This window comes from Neolamprologus brichardi, chromosome 17 (genome assembly GCF_056152115.1).
Source record: "Neolamprologus brichardi isolate AB-2024 chromosome 17, ASM5615211v1, whole genome shotgun sequence".
Taxonomy (NCBI): domain Eukaryota; kingdom Metazoa; phylum Chordata; class Actinopteri; order Cichliformes; family Cichlidae; genus Neolamprologus; species Neolamprologus brichardi.
Window position 1 is genome coordinate 30,304,122 of NC_142120.1, and position 19,518 is coordinate 30,323,639.

Consider the following 19,518-nt stretch of genomic DNA (forward strand, 5'->3'; position numbering starts at 1 on the left):
CAGAGTCTGAGTATTCTTCATTTTTCCTCTCATATTCCCCATATTTTGTACCCGTGCTTCCTTTCCTTTATCCCGAAGTGAATGGAGCATTAAAGCTTTAACTTTGTGGATTATTTGGGTGATTTTTGGAGGGCACACAGCAGTCTCACTAGTCAAACAAACTGGACTTTGGGGGTCAAACATGCTCGGGTGTGGTAAGAATGTTCTAGTGTGGTTATGTCCTCAGGACACCTATCAGGCAAAGACAGAGGAAACGGCAAAAACAGATGAAATGTCTGCAGAGTGAAAGCAGGGAGATGGTGTTTTATGGTCCGTGTCGCCTTGAGTTCTCGGGCTGGCTGCTCACTGCAGGAGGTACAGGTAGGCAACTTTAAAAAAAAAAAAAACCTTGGTCTCATTGTAAAGCTTTTATTTTGTTCATGAAAAAGTACACGGAGTAGCATAAAAGCTTTCCGACCAACTCGGTGACAAAGGGTTGACGTAAAGCTTTGGTCTGACTGACAGTTTATTATTTATATATACAGCAGGTGTTGAAATTATGTTAAGTTAAAACAGATGGATTTTGTTTGATTCTTGCACTGTGCTTTGGCTGAGGTTTCACATGTTAACCACACATATCAATCCTCCTTTCAGTAAAGTCCATCTTCCCATCTTTTAAAACATCCTATGGCTCTGACATCTCGATGTTTTTACATAAAAGTCATCATCCTCGTAGAAAAGTGTTTCTTTTTTCTTTATAAATCAAGCATAAATGTGCCATTGCCTTTTGATCGTCTGTTTTTCTTTTTAATAAATTAATCGTAGCATTTCACAATGGCAGAGAATTTGGGTAATAAGCACACAAATCACCATTTATTGTGCATCTTTAAATATTATGTACATCAAAGTGACACCATCGATTACTTCCAGGGAAATGGAGTCCAACACATTTGCTAGTGTTTCTAGCAAATTATACAATATTTACAAAAAAAAAAAAAGGTAACAAAGAAAAAAAGCTCAGTGGTATTTTATAAAGCATTGAGAGTAAGTCCTCCTGATCTGTACAGGGTCAGGTCAGTGAGCGGTTATTTAGCAGTCCTGCTAAATAAAATACTCCTTCTGGTTTTCACTGGGAGCGCTCGGAGAATCTGGCTGGCCACTGAAGGGGAACTCGTTGCTGTCTTCCGGTTGAGCTGCTTTCACTTCCTGGTTCCGATATGTTTCTTTCCTGCTGCATATGAATCTGGCCATCACTGCCAATGCGGATAGGGTGACAAAAATCACAACAGCAATCACCCCTAAAAACAACAGAAAGGTAAAAAGAAAGAAAAATAATTGTTAAATTGTTTCAGATGTTGTGTACTTGTGCTAAAAAACCTGGAAAAAAAATTGTCGCTCTCTAATTGGAGTGTAACAATTGATTGTTTGTCGCCTCAAGTTGCCTTGAGGCGACTTTTGTTGTGATTTGGCGCTATATAAATAAAATTGAATTGAATTGAATTGAATTAATTTTTAACCATATGTTAAAAATCACATAAGGGTAGCATGACATGTTTACTTTGATTACACAAACATAGGAAACATAGCTAAACATGGGTAAGGCAAATTTCAATGGATTGTTAAGTTGGCCCCACTTTACACCCCGACAAAGTTTTATTCAATTTATTTGAAACTTTTCAAGCTTACAGACAGAATGACACCATGCATGCAAGCGTTACCAAAAACAAAGCCTCCTTGGCGGAGGTAAGAGCAGCTTTCTGCAGAGTTGAAGAATGTGCCCACCAGCACCTCTAAAACTAACTTTGTCACATTTGTTTAATCTCTAGCCAAACAAGGCTGCAGGCAAACACTGTGTTTAGATGCACTTAAGTAATGGATTAAAGTCTGCCGTCCACAACAACCTGTCATCGTAGCTGCCCCGCAAATGAGAAACTTGGTTTCTATAACCATGGTGCAGGACAGAGAGAAACTGCCTTCAAGCACACATACGTACGATGAAGCAGCAGTGAGTCACACATGCAAAAGAAAGCCCACATAAACACAGTCACATGAAAAACTGATGAATAACCAAAAAAAGGTGTTCAGTTCTACAGAACTGCATCTTCCCAAAGGTTTTGATTCAACTTTTATAATCTATTGATTTGTTCTTATTCCTGCTGAGAAGAATAGCATTACCTCCAATTAGAGCGGAGTCACTTCTGATGGTGTTGACTAAAGGCTGACCTGGATCCACTGAACCAGGCTGGCCTGCAAACAGAGGCAGAGGAGAAAAATACATAGCAAAAATGAGAAGGCAAGAACATACACACATCTATCTCTATCTCTATATATCTCTACATGTATATATACATATATATATGAAGTAAAGCGACAGAAGGTAGAGTTACTGAGAAAGCCATCAGTCAGTACTGAGAGCGCTTGTTTCGTCTCAGTAAGTCTCAGCACAGCCTTAAAGGACCTCACTACAGTTGTCTGACTAATCTCATCTGTCGCTGTGCCATCACTCTGTCTGTTTACTGAGGAGGATGGTTAATGAGCCAATAAGAAAGTCTAATGAACAGCCATAAGAATAATATTAAAGGCGTACCAGACAGATTCCCACACCAGAAGAAAGTGGGTGGATGGGAGGGGGCTGGCCAATAATATATACATAAACAGCATACAGAGGCTGACTTTGGTCCCTGTACCTGATAAGGAGTGTGTTGTTTCTGCTGCGTAGGTGTTGGCTGGAGAAGAGGAACCACAGCTTGATTGTACCAATGGGCCGGTGACAATAACAGGGCTGTCAGGATGGAGCAGAGCAGCTTTCAGAGGACTGATGGAGTTAAAATGAACACCTGACAGGCAGCCAGTGAACCCAAGCGAGGCCAGCTCGGCCATCTCGGCATCCAATCCATCAGGCTCTGAATCCAGAGGGAGAAACACACAGCAAGGAGAGGGAAAAGGGGGCAGATAAATAAAACCTCGACTTTGACGACAACGAACAACCACTCATTATGTTCAAAGTGTTTGATTGCTTTAACAGAGTTATACAGTTATACAGTTTTCGAACACATCAACAGCAATATGATGACAGTATCAAAAGGTTGGGAAAGTGAAACAAACTTTAAAGAAAAAATAAACGTCCAAGGGCTGTGATGGTCTGCTTGCCTTTGTCACTGCTCTATTTCTTTTCTACTTCCAGCATAGTGTATGAGTGGGGCAGGATAGCAGATCAGGCTAGTTGGAGACACCTGAGCCCAGCGTTTCCTATATAAACCCCACTCTTCCTCACACCTTTGAGTGCTGTTCTTCAACATGTTTCATGGTTTTGAGTCTCATGATAATTCGACCTCAGCACTGTTCACTCCTCCACTCACGCACCCTCACTCCTTTTCTTAATAATAGCACCTCGTCTGTTTCTGCTTGTTTTAATTCCATGTTTAGTTTTTTCTTAAATGATCATCCAGCCTTTATCCTGCATGTTTCTCTTTTTTGACATGGCATCAAAAGGCGGGTTGTGACTGTGTTTTTTGAGATGGGGCATAAATCATAGCATCCAGCATCAAAGCCACACAAATTATGTTGTGTCTGTCATGCTGCATCTGCACAAAATAGTGGCAATTTAAGTGACTTTGAATGTGGCGCGGTTCTTGGTGCCTGACGAAGCTGGTCTAAGTATTTCAGTATTTCTGCTGATCTGATGGTATTATAGGGATTTGTAACACTTCTGGGGTTTACAGAGAATGGCCTGAAAAAGAGGGAACATATCCAGTGAGCGGTGGTTTGCTGGAGTGAAAATGCCTCAGAGGTGAGAAGAGAATGGCTAGACTCTTGCAAGCTGACAGGAAGTCAACGGTAACTCAAATAACCACTTGTTACAAGCAAGGTATCCAGAAGAGCTCTGTCAATGCACAACAGGTCAAACTTAGAAGCAAATTGGCTACAAAAGCAGAAGACCACACAAGCTGCCACTCCAGTCACCTAAGAACAGGAAACAGAAGCTACAATTTGCACAGGCTCACCAAAATTGTACAATAGAAGATTGCCTGGTGTGATTCTCGATTTCTGCTGCAATATTCAGATGGTAGGGTCGTAGTTTGGAGTAACAACATGAAACGACATGCCTTACATCAACAGTTCAGATTGCTGGTGGTGTGATGGTGTGGCAAATATTTTCTTGTCATATATTTGGGCAGCTGAGCATCATTTAAATACCACAGCAAACCTGAGTACTTTTGCTAACTGTCTCCATCCCTTTGTGACCACAGTGTGCCCTTTTAATGGTTACTTCCAAAATAATAATGCACCATATCACGAAGCTTAAACCACATCAAACTGGTTTCTTAAACTTGGGCAGTAAGTTCACTACACTCAAATGACCTCCACCGTCACCAGATCTCAATCCAATAGACCACCTTTAAGATTAATGAAAGATTCACATCATGGATGTGTAGTCAACAATCTTCAGCAACTGTGAGACTCTTTCATGGCAATATGAACAGTTCTCAAGACAAAAGCAGGGTCCAGCCCAGCATAAAAAAAGCGTACCTATTTCTCATGTGCATACCTCTTTAAGGAGTGAGTCTTACTTTCTAATACAGTCACATCCCCGCTATGTGTGGCAGCAGGTGCTAAATAACATCTTAAGCAGCTATAAATGTCAGTACAAACCACAATTATTCCTGCAGTGCAATTTGATTACACAGCACATCACTGGCAGTCATCTAAGTTATTACCAGAGAGAAACAACTTTTCACCACATTAATGGGACACTGCAGAGTGGCCTGGTTGGAGAGGCCAGTTTATCAGCTGCATATTTGATCAGGCGTTGAGTTTTTAAATTCAGCGTAAATTGACTTTGATTTAAGTATCTTGTGTCATGTGCATATATGCATGAGTCAGCAAGGTATGACTGAGGACAGGAAAAAAATAAAAGGAAAAGCTGTGGTGGTAGAATGATGGATGTATTTGAAAGAAAACTAATTTCTTTGACACAGCATGCAGGCTCACAAGTCTAACCACCTAATGTATTAAGAAGACAACATCTCCTCTTGTGAGAAAAAATATACAAGAATATATATAAAAATATATATAAAAAATTAAAATATGTGGAATTGAACATCTCAAACTCAACATGTATTAGTAACATTACAGCTGATGTGGCAAAAGTTTTGATACTAATCTTACACAATGAATAATCCTTGGGTGCAAAATGCTAAAAAGAGTCAAAAGGTGTTTATGTAGCCAAACCCTGACAGCATATGAACTGAAAAAAACTTTACTTCCACCTCCTTTCACTGTCTCTGTCTCCTTCTGTGAGCATCTGAATCTCTCCATTCTTTCTTGGTCCATTAGTTAGGCTGATGGATGACAGGGCTGGCAGGGAGCGACAGTATATCAACTATTTTGCTGCCTTTCTGATACTGATATGACTGCCTGAGTCCTCTGGCTCAGCATGGGGGCAGTGGGGTTACATATTAACACAGCCTGGGTCAAGAATAATTTAAAAAAAAGACATAACAGGGAGGACCTAAAAAAAAAAGCAACAGCATCAATTTATATCTGTTTCTTACTTGTGAACCAAGCGCAGGAAGAAGTTCAGTATCTTCCGGACAAAAACAAAATACAGCCCCAATTGCTTTATAAAATTTGGACACTGTGCAAATTGTCAATTAAAACAAAATGTAATTTAATCACATTTTATTCACAACACAACACAGAAAGCAAATGTATTTTATGTTCATTCCATTTATCCTCCTCTCCAACTCATTGTCTTATTTCATCAAAAGTATAGAAAAAAACCTACACGTAGATATATAAGGGAATAGTGAAATGAGAGGCCTGATCTTGCCAAAAAAAAAAAAAATGTACGAGTCAAAACTGGTTTCAGAAAGTGTTGCTAATCCCTTGGCTCATGTACTTTAGGGCCAGGGCTAATGAATAAAAGTACTGGGCCACTCAATATCATGGCAAAATAGACACACCGGTCTAAAGCATGAAATAGATATGAAATAGACACGGATGCAGAAGCAAGGGAAAGTGTTTAAATAGACATTCTTACACACATTAGCCGCCTAGCTTTCTGGTGACTAAGCAGCCTGGAATACACTTTATGTTTTTTGTTCACTACCAGCCTCTTGGCTTTAAATTTTTTTCACCCCCGCTAGTGTGCAACTTCTGCATGCAGCAATACAATTCCTGCATGCATGTCCATTTAACACTTTGGAGATTCAAACTGTGGAATGGAGATGGTGGATGTCGTGCCATTTACACATTTTGCTGTGATACTGGGTTGTTTCGGAGCCTTCTAAACATTACACCTACAGAAGCTGTTTGGCAATGGAAACCCATGCCCTGAAGCTCCTGGCGCACACTGTTTGTGCTGATGTTAATGCCAGGGGAGGTTTGGACCCTGCAGTTATTAAGTCAGCAATACGCACTATTTACGGGGTGACCCTGTTCTGCTACTTTAGATGGTCTGCCACTGTATGGCTGAGTTGCTATGATTTCTAAATGCTTCCAGTTTGCAATAACAGCACTTACAGCTAATTGTAGAGGGAAGAATTTTGACAAACTGACTTGTTTCGGTGGTGGTATCATATTATAAGAGCACTCAGACTTATTGAGCTGTTTATAACAACCAGTCCTTTCACAAATGTTTGTAAAGACACTGCATTACTAGGAGCTTGATGTTTTACACCTGTAGCTTTTGAACTGAAAACACTTGAATTCAAAGGTTAAGAGGTGTTGCAGCACTTTTACCCTGTGCTACCTCTACATTTTGAGAAACACTGATTTTCTAATTTAACAATATAAAATCCTTTCTAACGCCCACAGGTTCTAGCAGCAGTGAAAAATCCCAAGTGATGCTATTCAAAAACAGCGTAGGGATTTCACTTAAGTGTTTCTTTCATAATGAGAACTCCTTGCAGATAAACCAGCTGTGCAACTACTGCAGCAATGCTGAAATACAACATTCTGTCATAGAGGAATAGGGGGAACGGCACCTCCTGACTTCCTGGTTTAGTTTGACCCTACCCACAGCAGATCAGATTTATGATTTTTTTGGTTGTTATGCTGAATTGAAGGTGCTGACTCCAATCTTCTAAGTAATTTGTTATTTTCATTCTCTCCTCATTACCATACAAAGTGAAGGACCTTTTTCTGAAGTTGTTATGATTACAGCTGTCTGAAGCCTGGCTCAGCTAGACAGATATAAAGACTGTGTTACTCACCGCCCTGATACCACAGATAAAACTGCACAAACACGCAGGTATATTTTGAACTTCTGCACTAGTGCCATTTACACAATTATCTTAACCTACCATACTTTTAGATGCATCTACATCGCAGTGACTTTCGCAGAGTGCTGTCCTTTTCTAATCTCTTCAAGAGAGTGCTCTATTTGTGACCAACTGAATATGGATGTTAGCTCGATTTGCTTCACAGAGTCACAGCTGTTGCTTGGGCTGCAGCTTTCCCTCTGTTCCAGACAACATGATGACCCGAGAACAGCACAAGGATCCAGAACACCACTTTGCCACATGAGGCCAAACATCTCAGTACTGTTATTCAAATGAGCCGGTACTGGTGCATGTCCTAAGAGCCACACTCACCCTCCACTCTGCCCAGTATGAGTGATTTGATGCTGTTGAACTCCACATCAGATGTCAAGTTCAAGTCCTCTCTGGCATTGTGGTCAATCTGAAAACAACATTAAGCAAAGACTCTTATGTCAAGTGTTTAAATGACGATGGCTATGTGAGCCACAGTGAAGGAAAAAGCATAACATGTGAGGATTATATGTTCATCCTGGAGCCTGATCTGCATATTCTAATGAGAGGCAGTCTGAAATGTGACTGTGCGATTCACAGCACCTGAGCAGGAAAATACTGAGGAAGTAAACATGTCTGAGAGAGATCCTCTCTATTTAAAAAAAAAGCTAGGAAACAATGACATTTGGGCTTTAGTCTCATTTGTCAATAAGACATTTGCTAATGCTGAGACTTAAGTGGAGCGATAGAAAACAGAGAGGCTGTCATAGCTTGACTACAGAGAGGAAATCTGCCATTTATTATATTTTTATTTTACTTCCGAAAGCATCCTTGTGGTCAGGGTTGGTTTTTAAATTAAAGAAATAGCTGCAAGCATCAGCCCACAATACTTCCCTTCCACTCAGAGCCTGCCAGCGGACTCCTTATAGCACCAGCGGCTAAACCAGTGTGAGCAGCAGATTAATTAAACAATGTACTCTTTAGCTCTTAGACTTAAATGTTGGTGGAGTTCTGGGGGAAGAAAAACCTGTGTGTCATTCCATTTGGTGGTAACAGCCCAGCTTGCTTATGTCTGCAGAAGCAGCAGAAACCTGTAAGAGAGAGTAAGAAAAATCTCCCGTGTGTTTGTATTCACCTGCACAGAGACGATATCTGCCAGTCTCCTAACGATCACTGTGTGCAGGCGCCCATCAGCCACGTTTACGACTCTGCTTCTCAGCGTCTCCAGATCTCTGCCGCTGTGCAGCTTGTACCTCAGTTCCAGCTCGTCTTCACAAACACAAAGCAACAGTACAATTGTAGTCGAATGGATACAGAATAAAACAGTCAGAAAGTCAAAAGTGGTCATTTGGTCAAAGTGTTCTCAAACGATGACAAGAACTGTGTTAGATATGTGTTAAATATAATGTTACTAAAGACCACAAACAACAAAGTAGATCTATTCATGGAATAATGCAAATTATGAATCCGTATTATTCTTTAAATGGTGATCTTTGGTCTCAACATGTCTGCAGTTACAGTTGCAGTTGGCACAAATGGAGCAAAGCCTGTGATAAAGTTCAAGTAAATTAGTTTAACTGCACTGTGTCAGACATGCACAACATGCCGCACTCTCTTCATATCCTATCCCTGCAAAATCCCCCTCCTAACATGCTAGTGTCCCTCCTACTATGTATCGTGTTGAAGGGTTGAAACAGCAGCCAGTGCTGCACCTCGCCCACACTTGTAAATCTTTTTCTCGTGACTTCCCTTATTTTAAACGCATGAAGTGGTGAGCTCAGAAGCTAAATCTGACTGTATTCTACTGCTATAATAAATGTTAGATGTCTGACTAAATTGATGGTCTCTCATTGCATCACCTCCTCTAACTACTCATAATCTGGCCAGACAAAACAACTGCAAATTTTCTCAAACCTGAAAACAAACAAGTTGATGTGCGGGAGTCGAGTTCTACGGTCACCTGATTCACAATATGCTGAATGGTTAATAGGATGTTATCCACATAGCAAAATTGGTATGGCCCAGATCTGGCCCACACAATGTGCTTACACATGGCCCACATACCGCAGAGAATGATGGCCCCTTGATGGCCCAGATCAGGTTTGCCAGATGTGGCCCACACGCGGGCCAGCACAAGGCCAGTTGCAGATGCACTGGTGGTCCTGTGCTGGCCCATGTGTGGACTACGTCTGGCAAACCTGATCTGGGCCACCAAAGGGCCGTCATTCTTCGCAGTATGTGGACCATTTGTAAGTTGTGTGCAGCCACGGGCCAGTTGCAGACACACTGCTGGCCCTGTGCTGGCCCAGACCAGTTTCCGCTCTGGCCCCAGATGTCAGCCTAATATGTACCTTAATCAAGCCATGTAACAACAACATGTGCCAGAACATAACATGACAAAACTCTGTTCTGACAGTGAATGGACTGACTCTTATATAGCGCTTTTCTAGTCTCCCGGATTACTTAAAGTGTTTTATACAACATGCCACATTCACCCACTTTCTCTAAACTGAGTGCTTCCTAACTGCATACTCTTGACATGCAGACTGGAGGAACCAGGGATCAAACCACTAACCTTCTGATCAGTAGATGACTTGCTCTACCTCCTGAGCTACAGCCACCAAGTAGTAAACGCGAGTAAACCCTCACTAGGTTTTGGATAAAGTGTACACTCACAAACCTGTCAAACCTGCATTTGAAACGTTGGCCACCATAGCAGTATAGTATTGCAACATGGCATTTGGGTCTTCTAAGTAAAATAGGAAAATAGCAACATAAATAGTGCCATCATTGCCAGACATGGCCCACACCTGGTTGACATACACCCTGCCATGACACCGGTCAGTCAGAAGTGCCAGCTTGATGCCAGATCCGGGCCAGACCTGTTTTCTAAGAGCCTGGGCCACATAAACCAAAACCACAATCGACCAGAAATGTCATGCCATCTATGCCAGGCCTTGCCCATATCTGAAAGACATACGTATCATGCCAGAAGTCAGCCTGCAGTGCCGGCTTGATACCAGATCCGGGCCAGACCTGCTTGCTATATGGTTGGGGTTATTAGGCCAAAAACTCGGGTAGTAGATGAAAGAAACTATTGTTTAATAAAACCAAAGAAGAAAACAAGCCACATATCTGAATATTTTAATAGATCGTCTACAAACCATGTAATACTGTAAGAATTAACACTTTATATCTAAGATTAAACTCCATGATACAAAATTGATCATGTTTCACTGTTACATTTATATCCCTTGGCTGCGGATATAATTTGAATGTTCTGAGATTCTTGCAGGCTTATAAGATGAACAGAAATGATAAGAAATAATATGTCTTTAGTACTACACATATAATTTGATACTCTATGCTATTTCTCTCATTTTGACTCTTTTTTCAGTATGGGCTATTAGTGATTAATTCCCTTATCATAAAGCCATATATTTATAATAAAAAGACTTATAGCTGGAGCAGTGTCTTGCAGGATTTCAGTAACTGAGTCAGCTGGGAAATTCTTTCTCTGTGCAGTAGAAGAGGCCTTAAGGAAATTGCTTTGATTTGTGCTTTGGCACAATCAAAATAAAACTCTCCCTGGGATTTAATTGGATACTTCTGCAAGAGTTCAGATACTTGATATTGGCTCGATCAGCTAATTTAAACTTGCTTTCTTTGTGTCATTAAAAAGCTTCAATATTGTGTCTACAAAGCAACAACAATTCTATTCATAACAGTGACAAAAAAGGATATTTTCAGTGGCTTAGACGATAAATCCAAATAGTTTAATCAGCCCCTTTGGAGTTTTGAATCTGATTGGTATTTCATATTATTCCAGTTTACTTACTTTGAATACAATGACAAAACAACCACGACAAACAAAACAAAGAAATAAAAATAAATAATTAAAAAAAGACCCCCCTCTCAAAAATAAATGATCATTTTATTATATCTGCACCAAATATTTTTTTCAAACCCAACCCGACTAGTCAGGCTCTGTTGGAAAAAAGCAGCATAGGACAGACACAGAGGGAGGAGAAAGCAAAGGAGAGAGGAGAGGCTTAATTCAACAAATTGCAGGAACAATGCGATGAGAAAATAGGTTGCAGAATTAAAAAGACACAATCATTTATCAACAAAAGACAGCCAAGAGAAAATGCCATTTAAGAGTCCTCACCATTTTTGTTGATGAGCAGGATCAGGTACTCTCTGTAGAACGAGCTGACATAGAGCAGAAGAGCAGGACTCTGATTGGTACTGAAGCTCAGGGAGATGTTTTCTCCTCTTAGTGTGATATCTGAGTAGATGGATGAAGGCAAGCCACTGCTGTTCCTGCTTAGTTCAAAGGGCTCCTTCAGGATGTAGGTGATGGATGTTGTTGACTTAAAGCTGGCTGAAAGCTCTGGGAGTTAAGAAGTTAGTGAGAAGTGTCACTGTCGGAGCTGAATGTGCTGGTTTAAAGACTAAATTCAACTAATGCTCTTTGCAAATTCTGTTTTGATGATAAGCATCAACTGAAGAAAGTAGAAAATATTTTTTAAAACTCCAGGTGGACGAAATGGATGCAAAAATTCATGGTTGACGTCTTGAGCTTCATATGATAAAGCGAAGCAGCAAATGGTTGAGATTAGAGAAACAGTGCGGCTTTGATTAAATGTTAATGAGCAAATTTTGAGTTTTGCAGTATCTGAAAATGTAATTTAATATCTGACTTAAGGTCTTCTCTGTGATCTCCCTGATTCTGCAGTATCTTCTCAAACTGCCTACACAGTCCAGACAAAGCAAAGTAGAGAACAACAAAGGAGGTAAGTACTTTTTGATGAATAATTCAACAAGTTGCTTTGCGAGTTAATCAGCAGTTTAAACAGCAAAACATACTTTACCTGTGGCATTTTATCAGGGCAAGCAAGGCAAGCATTGCTTGATATCCGGCATGATTTCTTTTGCCCCCCACCAAGATTTGATGTATTTCCCAAGTCTTCCTTTAAGTTTGTGTTTTGAGCAGTATATAAAGAAATGCAGGTTGAGATTGTTTGCATAATATTGTATATTAATGCCTCTTTGGTGGTGCAGACTGTTAAGATGGGTGCTTTGCCTCACACAAATTAACACCTGCTCTATTCCACTCCCCTTCTTGAAGTTTTTTATTATTTTTTTGTATGGAAAACTTGAGAAACGAAATAAAATATCAAATTTCCAAAAGTTTTTATTTAGTTTCTCTTGTTTGCTCCTTCTCTCTAACAGGCATGTCAGACCTGACACGCTTTAATTACCCCCTATAACAACAACTAAGTGCAGTCCAAATGTATGGACAGTGTGTGTCACGGCCTGGAGAATCAGCTGGTCACTGATCAGCTGATTTTTCTCTCTCTATCTCTCTAGTTCGCTCTCTCTCGCTCTCTCGTCAGGGCGGAACTCATAATGGGTTCACGCCCTTGGCCCGCGCCCTTAGAGGAGGAAACACCTGTGCCTCATCAGTGTGGATGCCATTTAAGCCAGGAAGCAACGGCTGTTCTTCGCTGGATCATTGTGAGAATCGCGTCAGTGAAAGTCGAGCGTCTAGCAAATATTTTTCCATGTAGTTGTGTGTTTGGAATCTAACGAGCGTTTCTTTGTGTGCAGACCCTCTGGACTGTTTTCCCTGGTGTTCCCTGAGCGACGAGTGTTCGAGTGGATTTGTGTTTGGATTGTTTGGAGAGAGACGAGAGTGTTCACCTGGATTTCCACCAGAGCCCTGCCCCTCTCACCTTTTGCCCTGCACCTTTGTATATACACTCATTGGACATTGTTCATATTAAATTCTCTTGTGTGCATCATTCCAGCACGTGAGTCCACCTTGTACACCATGACAGTGTGTTTGTGTCCTCTAGTAGAAGTTGCAACGTAGCATTACCAATACCAGAGTTTGTGTTTTCATTTAGCTCTTCCACTGCATATAGTGTTTCTCCACTGCGTGCCCTGAACGCTGCCATAGCAGATTGTAGGCTAATATTAGCTGCCCTTACCCTACTGCTTTTAGGAAAGGTGAAACTCATTAACCTGAATAGTGTAACAAGACAACACATGATCCTGATCTTTTCTGGTGTAACTGAGACTTTCACTAATGTAATGCCTGTGACTGATGTGTGAAATTGGCCAGCAAATCTCTTTTCCTTTATTTGGAGAGCAGCTCTATAGGATGCACAGACTGAACTGTCAAAATAAAGTGTCATAAAAAAAACATAATAAGCTGCTGTTAGGACAGAAGAAAATCACTCTTGATTTTCAAAGTCATTCAAAAGTTGGTACAAGTGTTATAAAATGTGATGAAAGCATCAGGAATATATACATGTAAGATGTTCATTTATTACAGAGAAAGAGAAAAGAAAAAGTGTCTAAACATATTTTCTTGCACTTATAAAATGTTACCATTAAAGCCTTAATCAAGATATCAATCATCCCAGAATGCTGATTCTATTTTTCTGGACGTAGCATTTCAGTGGGAGAAACATATGAGAGTCAGGAGACGACACTTGGACAGGTGATGAAATGTTGGACAACACTACATCCAAAAGAACAGAATCAGCTTACTGTGATCAGAACCAGATACTTTCTAGGTCTCTCAATATTACAGGAATATTATGCAGGGTTGTAAAATACAAAACTGTGTTTCAGAATAACTATCTTCAAGCTATCAAATACCACCCTAATATTTCTTTTTCATTCCTTATCTCATGAAAGATCCTGCATCTAAAAGTGTACTCTGCCTTTCTTAGACACAAACCTATAATGAATTTTATGCTGAATTAGTCTTTCATCTCTTATGCACAAAAAAATGAAATTGTCAAGGCAATAGTAGGGACAAAAATATGGAGGGAGCCAATTTCAACTCTAGAGATTTCCTTTCAATTTCATTATGATATCAGACCATGGCTCCCTGAGGTGTTTGCTGCTGCAGCTTGTGATCTTAAAATATTAGTCGTTCTTGTCTGGAGGCTGCTGGATATTGAGATTTCTGGGTCTGCAGTTATGAATAAAGTTCACATTAATACTTTTTGTTTAATCTGTTAAATATAGAAGGAAGCCTTGCATTTGTTTTTAAATATATTTAGTAAGGCACAGAGCCAGAGAATGTGCACATCCTAGCTTGAATTGTCAAGGACTTTGACCGTCGCCATCTTGGTGCAAGGGTCACTACGCACTGCTACAGAGGTGTTATATCAGTCAAAAAGTAGGCCAGCTCGAAAGCAGATCTTGCTCTCTTCTTCTTTTTCTTTTTTTGACTCGAATGGATACCATGATGTATGAAATAATTATCATACTGTATTTTATAAGACTTGAAAGAAGGTATTAAGACAATAAAGTGATACAGTGTTTACTGAGCTCATAAATCAAGTGATCCATAGCCAGAGATGGGCAGTAACGTGTGTAATCTGATTACTTTTTTCGAGTAACGAGTAAAGTAAGGGATTACTATTCCAAAAACGGTAATTAGATTACTGTTATTTTCCCGTAAGCACACTGCGTTACTGCGTTACTAAAACCGTTATTTTCTTGCGAGTGTCTCATGACAATGACGTAAGCGAGTGCGACGTTCGTGACAACAGCTGTGTGCAGATCAACAATGGATAATATATCGAGTGCGGGAGAGAGTATGAGTGTGCAGCGTTTAAAGCGTGGAAGTACTGACCTTATTTTGAGTTTGATTCCATAAAAAGTGACAAAAACATTAGCGTCCGCTGTTCACTGCGTGGGAAGGAAACCCATTAACTTCCAAGCAAGCACCGAGTGCACTACCACGCAATGTGAAACTCACAGAGAAACTCGCGGATTCTTCAACTGACCGCTGCGGCACACCTGCACCAGGATAAACCTCCGCCTACCCCACTCCTGCTTTACAGGTGAAAATAGAGCAACAGGACCGCTAGTCTTTGATGTTATTTATTTTCTGCTGTGTTTCACTTGGATCTATTTGAAAGACTGAGCGTAAACACAAAAAATATTTTATTTTAAGTGCTGGAATGTAAAAGAAAATAGGTTTAAATGTTAAACAAATTTCTTCCAGTCAGTGAATGTTACATATAATTTTTGCTTGATGCATAAAGTTAAAAGATTAAAACTAATAAAACAAGTTTTAAAAAGGGACTTTTACATTTGATTACATTTTGTATGATGGATTATGCAGAAAAAGTAGAATTGGGCTGAAAGATCTATCACTTTATCACCTATTCAGGTTGTAAATTGTGTTTTTAAAAAGTAACTAAGTAACTAAGTAATTAATTACTTTTGAAAATAAGTAATCAGTAAAGTAACCAGATTACTTTTTGGGGGAAGTAATCAGTAATTAGTTACTGATTACTTTTTTCAAGTAACTTGACCAACACTGTCCATAGCACAGTTTTCTCACAGGCGTACATACAAATAAAAATGATGAAAGAAGGCAGGTTGGCCATTAGGTTTTCAGGCCAAGAAGTCTTTTATAAACAGTCTGTACAAAGAACATCAATGAATTGAGTCTATGTGTCTGTACCTTTGTGGCAGAAGGCTCCAGTGTAGGCCGACTGTCCACAGTCGCAGGAGAAACCGTTGGCTTTTTCCTCACAGCGACCCTCATTCTGGCACAGCGAGCCATAGCTGCTGCAGTGGCCTGGGCATCCAGGTAGGACTCCAGGCGTGATCTTAGCTCTCTTCTCCAGGTCCAAAGTGACGCCATTCAGCTGCAGAGAGCGGATACAGCCCAAAAAGCCTTTCTGTCTGGATGCAGTGCCTCCTGCCAGGAAAGAAATAACACTTGATACACCATTGCTCTTTTTCTGCCTACTCAGACTCAAACCTCTTAATGAAAGTTCTATGCAGTACAATCTAGTTCCTATAGACTGCAGATCTATAGTTTTTCATACTTCTCAGCAGTAAATTATGATTGACAGCCATAAGTTGCCACTGTGGCACAAGACCATGTCTGCACTGCAGGGCAGACACAGTCACACAGCCAAAAACTGGTCCTCGCTGTTGGACTAACTACTTGGCTGTTGAGCCATCTGGTGTGTGCGGACGAATCCCTGCTTCCTTTTATTTTCCTATTAACATTCGAATATAGGCAGTTCACACAGGGTCTGGGCAAAATTACAGTTCCAAGCTGGCTGCATCCATTCCTGACAGTTATTATTGTTTTCATAGACAGTTATTGGCAGGTTATTACTGTCACAGTCAATGTTCAGCCAAAGAGGCTTGTCATACCACAAAATCGATAACCTCTGTGTGGCTCTTGCTTCCTTCTGCAACAAAAGTTATAAAACGCCTACACATTATGAGCACACTTGGCAGGAAAATTAATTAACGTCTTTTAACATGTTCTGTGAAGATAAGCTTGACTACAAAGAATGAAATACAGAGAAAGGAAAACTCCTGCTTAATGATGATTTAAAAAGCCAAATCTACACCATGATTCTAGAAAGTACTGGTTGTGACTGTTAAGAAAGGAAGAGATCACAGTGCACAAAAAGAACAAGGACGGGGTCCTGAGGGATGCCACCTCTGACCAAGGGAAGAAACAAAGGACACACGCTGCCAGAGGAAGAAGTCCTGTAGGAGTGAAAGGAAAAGCCTTGCATGACAACATGAATTTCAGCCATTTAAGCAGTTTTACTTTCCCACTTTATGGTGAATAATTCAGATCCCTGTTTTAACTCCAGTGTAACAACAAGCTCAGAGTGGTCTTGTTAGGTCATTCGTACGTGCTGTAAGTGTAAAAGGGCTGGCTGAAGTGAATTATAAATCAGATGAAATGATGTGACTAATAATTTCACTCTCATCCAATCACCGGTCTCCTCACTGTACAGCTGAGACAATCACAGGTTTCAACAGCTCAAAAACTGAGAGGTTGCTTCTGGAGAAATTATGCAATGCTTAACAAATGTATTAGACTATCTGTGAGAAGAACAAGGAAACACAAATAATTTAGAAATCTGTCAAAAGAAAACTTGTTTAAAACTAAAAATTTATTTATTTTTTTAATTGAAAAATTGAATTGCAGGTTCCAATCTGAGCCTGGAAGTCGGAAATTAATCAAGGACTAAAACTAATTGTTCTGTTTATTAATGCAAGTGAATAACTGCAATTTGGCAACTTTTTCAGAAGATAATAAACATAATAATAATAATAATAATGAACATATTTCCTCTGTCTCTTTTCTTTCATGAATGACAACAATGATTATATTGTAGCATTAAAAATAATAATTTTGATTAAAGAGCTTGCACATACTGGTGGACTAACCATAACAGATGATAACAAACAAAATAATAACATTGAAAAAATGATTTTGGTAATTACCAGTACTGTTTATTTAGGGTAGTTGTGATACAAACTATGCATTGGGTGGTTCTCTAATAAATTTGTTAAGCAGTATATGTTTAAAGCAATGGCACACAGTACTGCTGTTAAAAGAATAGTAAGAACAGTGAACTACAATGCTTAATATTCAATGCTGCAATGCTTAATGCTTTGGAACGGCACTGCTAAAATCAGAGGCTGTGTATTTTTCCACCTTTGTGTCCTACTGCTTTTGAATGGCTGCAGACATTTAATAAATGGAGGGGAAAGTTTTTAATGTAGCACAAAACGCATTGCAGGCTGATTTTTACCAAGTGAGCTTCCTGATCGAAGCAGCCTATGATGGTTTGCCTAGTCCTGCAAATTTTCACTCTTGGGGGAAAGAGCAACACGCCTTGGGTACAATGTTTTGGGTGGAGGATTCAAACCCATCTTCAGCAGCTGCCCAAAGAAAGGATGCTCCCGGTGGTAGCACATGCAGGTGCACAAAGCAGATGCTGAGATAGCAACCTCAGCAGTTAGTTACAGCAACAAACATAATCCCAAGAAGACCAGCTTTGATCAAGGCTGAAGAGAAGCGCCTCGCAGCTAAAAGCACAGACAGACTTTCCCATCTTGGAAGAAGATTGGCAGATGGAGCGAAAGACCCCGGAGCATACTGCCATATCAACACTCCGCTAGAATACTGGCTGTGAGCTGACTAAAGCGAGCTGCTGAGGCTTTGCAAGATGGTCATTTTGCAGAGTTTTGACCTAATTCAGCACGGCTGGGCATGTGAAAAAAAGCCTCACAATATATATACTGTAGCTTTGGAAAAGAAAAGTCTACTGATTTCCTGAAGTTTCTGCTTTACACAATAAATGCATATCCATTTTCTGGTGCTTATCCTTGTCATGTTTGAGGGGGGGCTGAAGTCTATCCCAGCTACCATAGGGCGAGAGGCAGGATACACGCTGGACAGGTCGCCAGTCTGTCGCAGGGCTAATACAAAGAGACAGACAACCATCACATCTTTGGGAAATGTAGATTCACGTCTTTGGACTGTGGTAGGAAGCAGGAGCACCCAGACACAGGGAGAGCATGCAAACTCCACACAGAAAGGCCTCAGCCAGGTGGTGGAATCACAATCAGGGCCTTCTTAAGGTCCTGAGCATTAAGAGAATTTATCTACTTCATCCAGTCTTCCACCTGCACTTGGTGCCAAACTGTGCACATTTCATGTTGTCTGGTTGCTGCACACGTTGGTTTTACTATATGTGGAAATATTATTATATGGAACGCAAAAAAAGTGTGCACAGTGTAACCACAGTGAATTTTAAATGGAATGGCAGGAAGGAAGGGGGACTGATCATTTTTACCCTGGTGATTTTTTAGCCATCCATCTATAAGGGACTGTGTCATGAGTACCCACACAGGCACGGGGAGAACATATAAACTCCACGCAGAAAGGCCCATGCCAGATGGTGGATTTGAAGTTTCCTTTGCTTGGTTTAACAGCATTTGGGATTTTTTTTTTTAAAAAGACGTAGGGGGGGCTCATAATTATGTTCTCATCTGTATAATTCAGACACAGAAATATTTCGAGCTTTAAGTCCTGTGAATTTACTGATTATCTGCCATATAAATACAAAGCTGCCTTCCTCTGTATAGCCTTAAAAGAATCAACCAGAAAACAAAAAAACTATTACACAACCATGGCCAACAGGGTTATGAACACTTCATTATCAAGCTACAGGGATTTAATAGCCCGATACTCCTTCACCAAAGCAGTATGCGCCATTAAAGTCAGATGTGCCGTGTACCAGTACGCTCACCTATGATTTATTAAAGCATTGATTAATGTAGCTACATCCTAGGCCAAGTAACAATAATGCAAAACATAACCCATGCTTAATTTTGCTGAATTGACTGTATTGTATTGTTTATAAACTGCAAGCGGAAAAACAAGGAAATATTAAGGTTTATTTATTTAACATAATTT

General features: G+C 40.2%; 1 protein-coding gene across 3 annotated transcripts in view; it reads right to left on the bottom strand.

Moving 5' to 3' along the window:
• Positions 1 to 392: 392 nt before the first annotated feature.
• The window catches only part of LOC102776796 (contactin-associated protein-like 4), a 114,930-nt gene continuing 95,804 nt past the window's right edge, over positions 393 to 19,518 (bottom strand). For all 3 annotated transcript variants that reach the window (XM_087831096.1, XM_006797777.3, XM_006797776.3), the window contains 7 exons: positions 15,736 to 15,975; positions 11,404 to 11,628; positions 8,371 to 8,504; positions 7,578 to 7,665; positions 2,667 to 2,882; positions 2,155 to 2,226; positions 393 to 1,277 (listed from right to left, as the gene is read on the bottom strand). In XM_087831096.1, the coding sequence (XP_087687222.1) occupies positions 1,081 to 1,277; positions 2,155 to 2,226; positions 2,667 to 2,882; positions 7,578 to 7,665; positions 8,371 to 8,504; positions 11,404 to 11,628; positions 15,736 to 15,975 (1,172 nt within the window). In that variant the 3' untranslated portion in view covers positions 393 to 1,080. The remainder of the gene's footprint in view (positions 1,278 to 2,154; positions 2,227 to 2,666; positions 2,883 to 7,577; positions 7,666 to 8,370; positions 8,505 to 11,403; positions 11,629 to 15,735; positions 15,976 to 19,518) is intronic.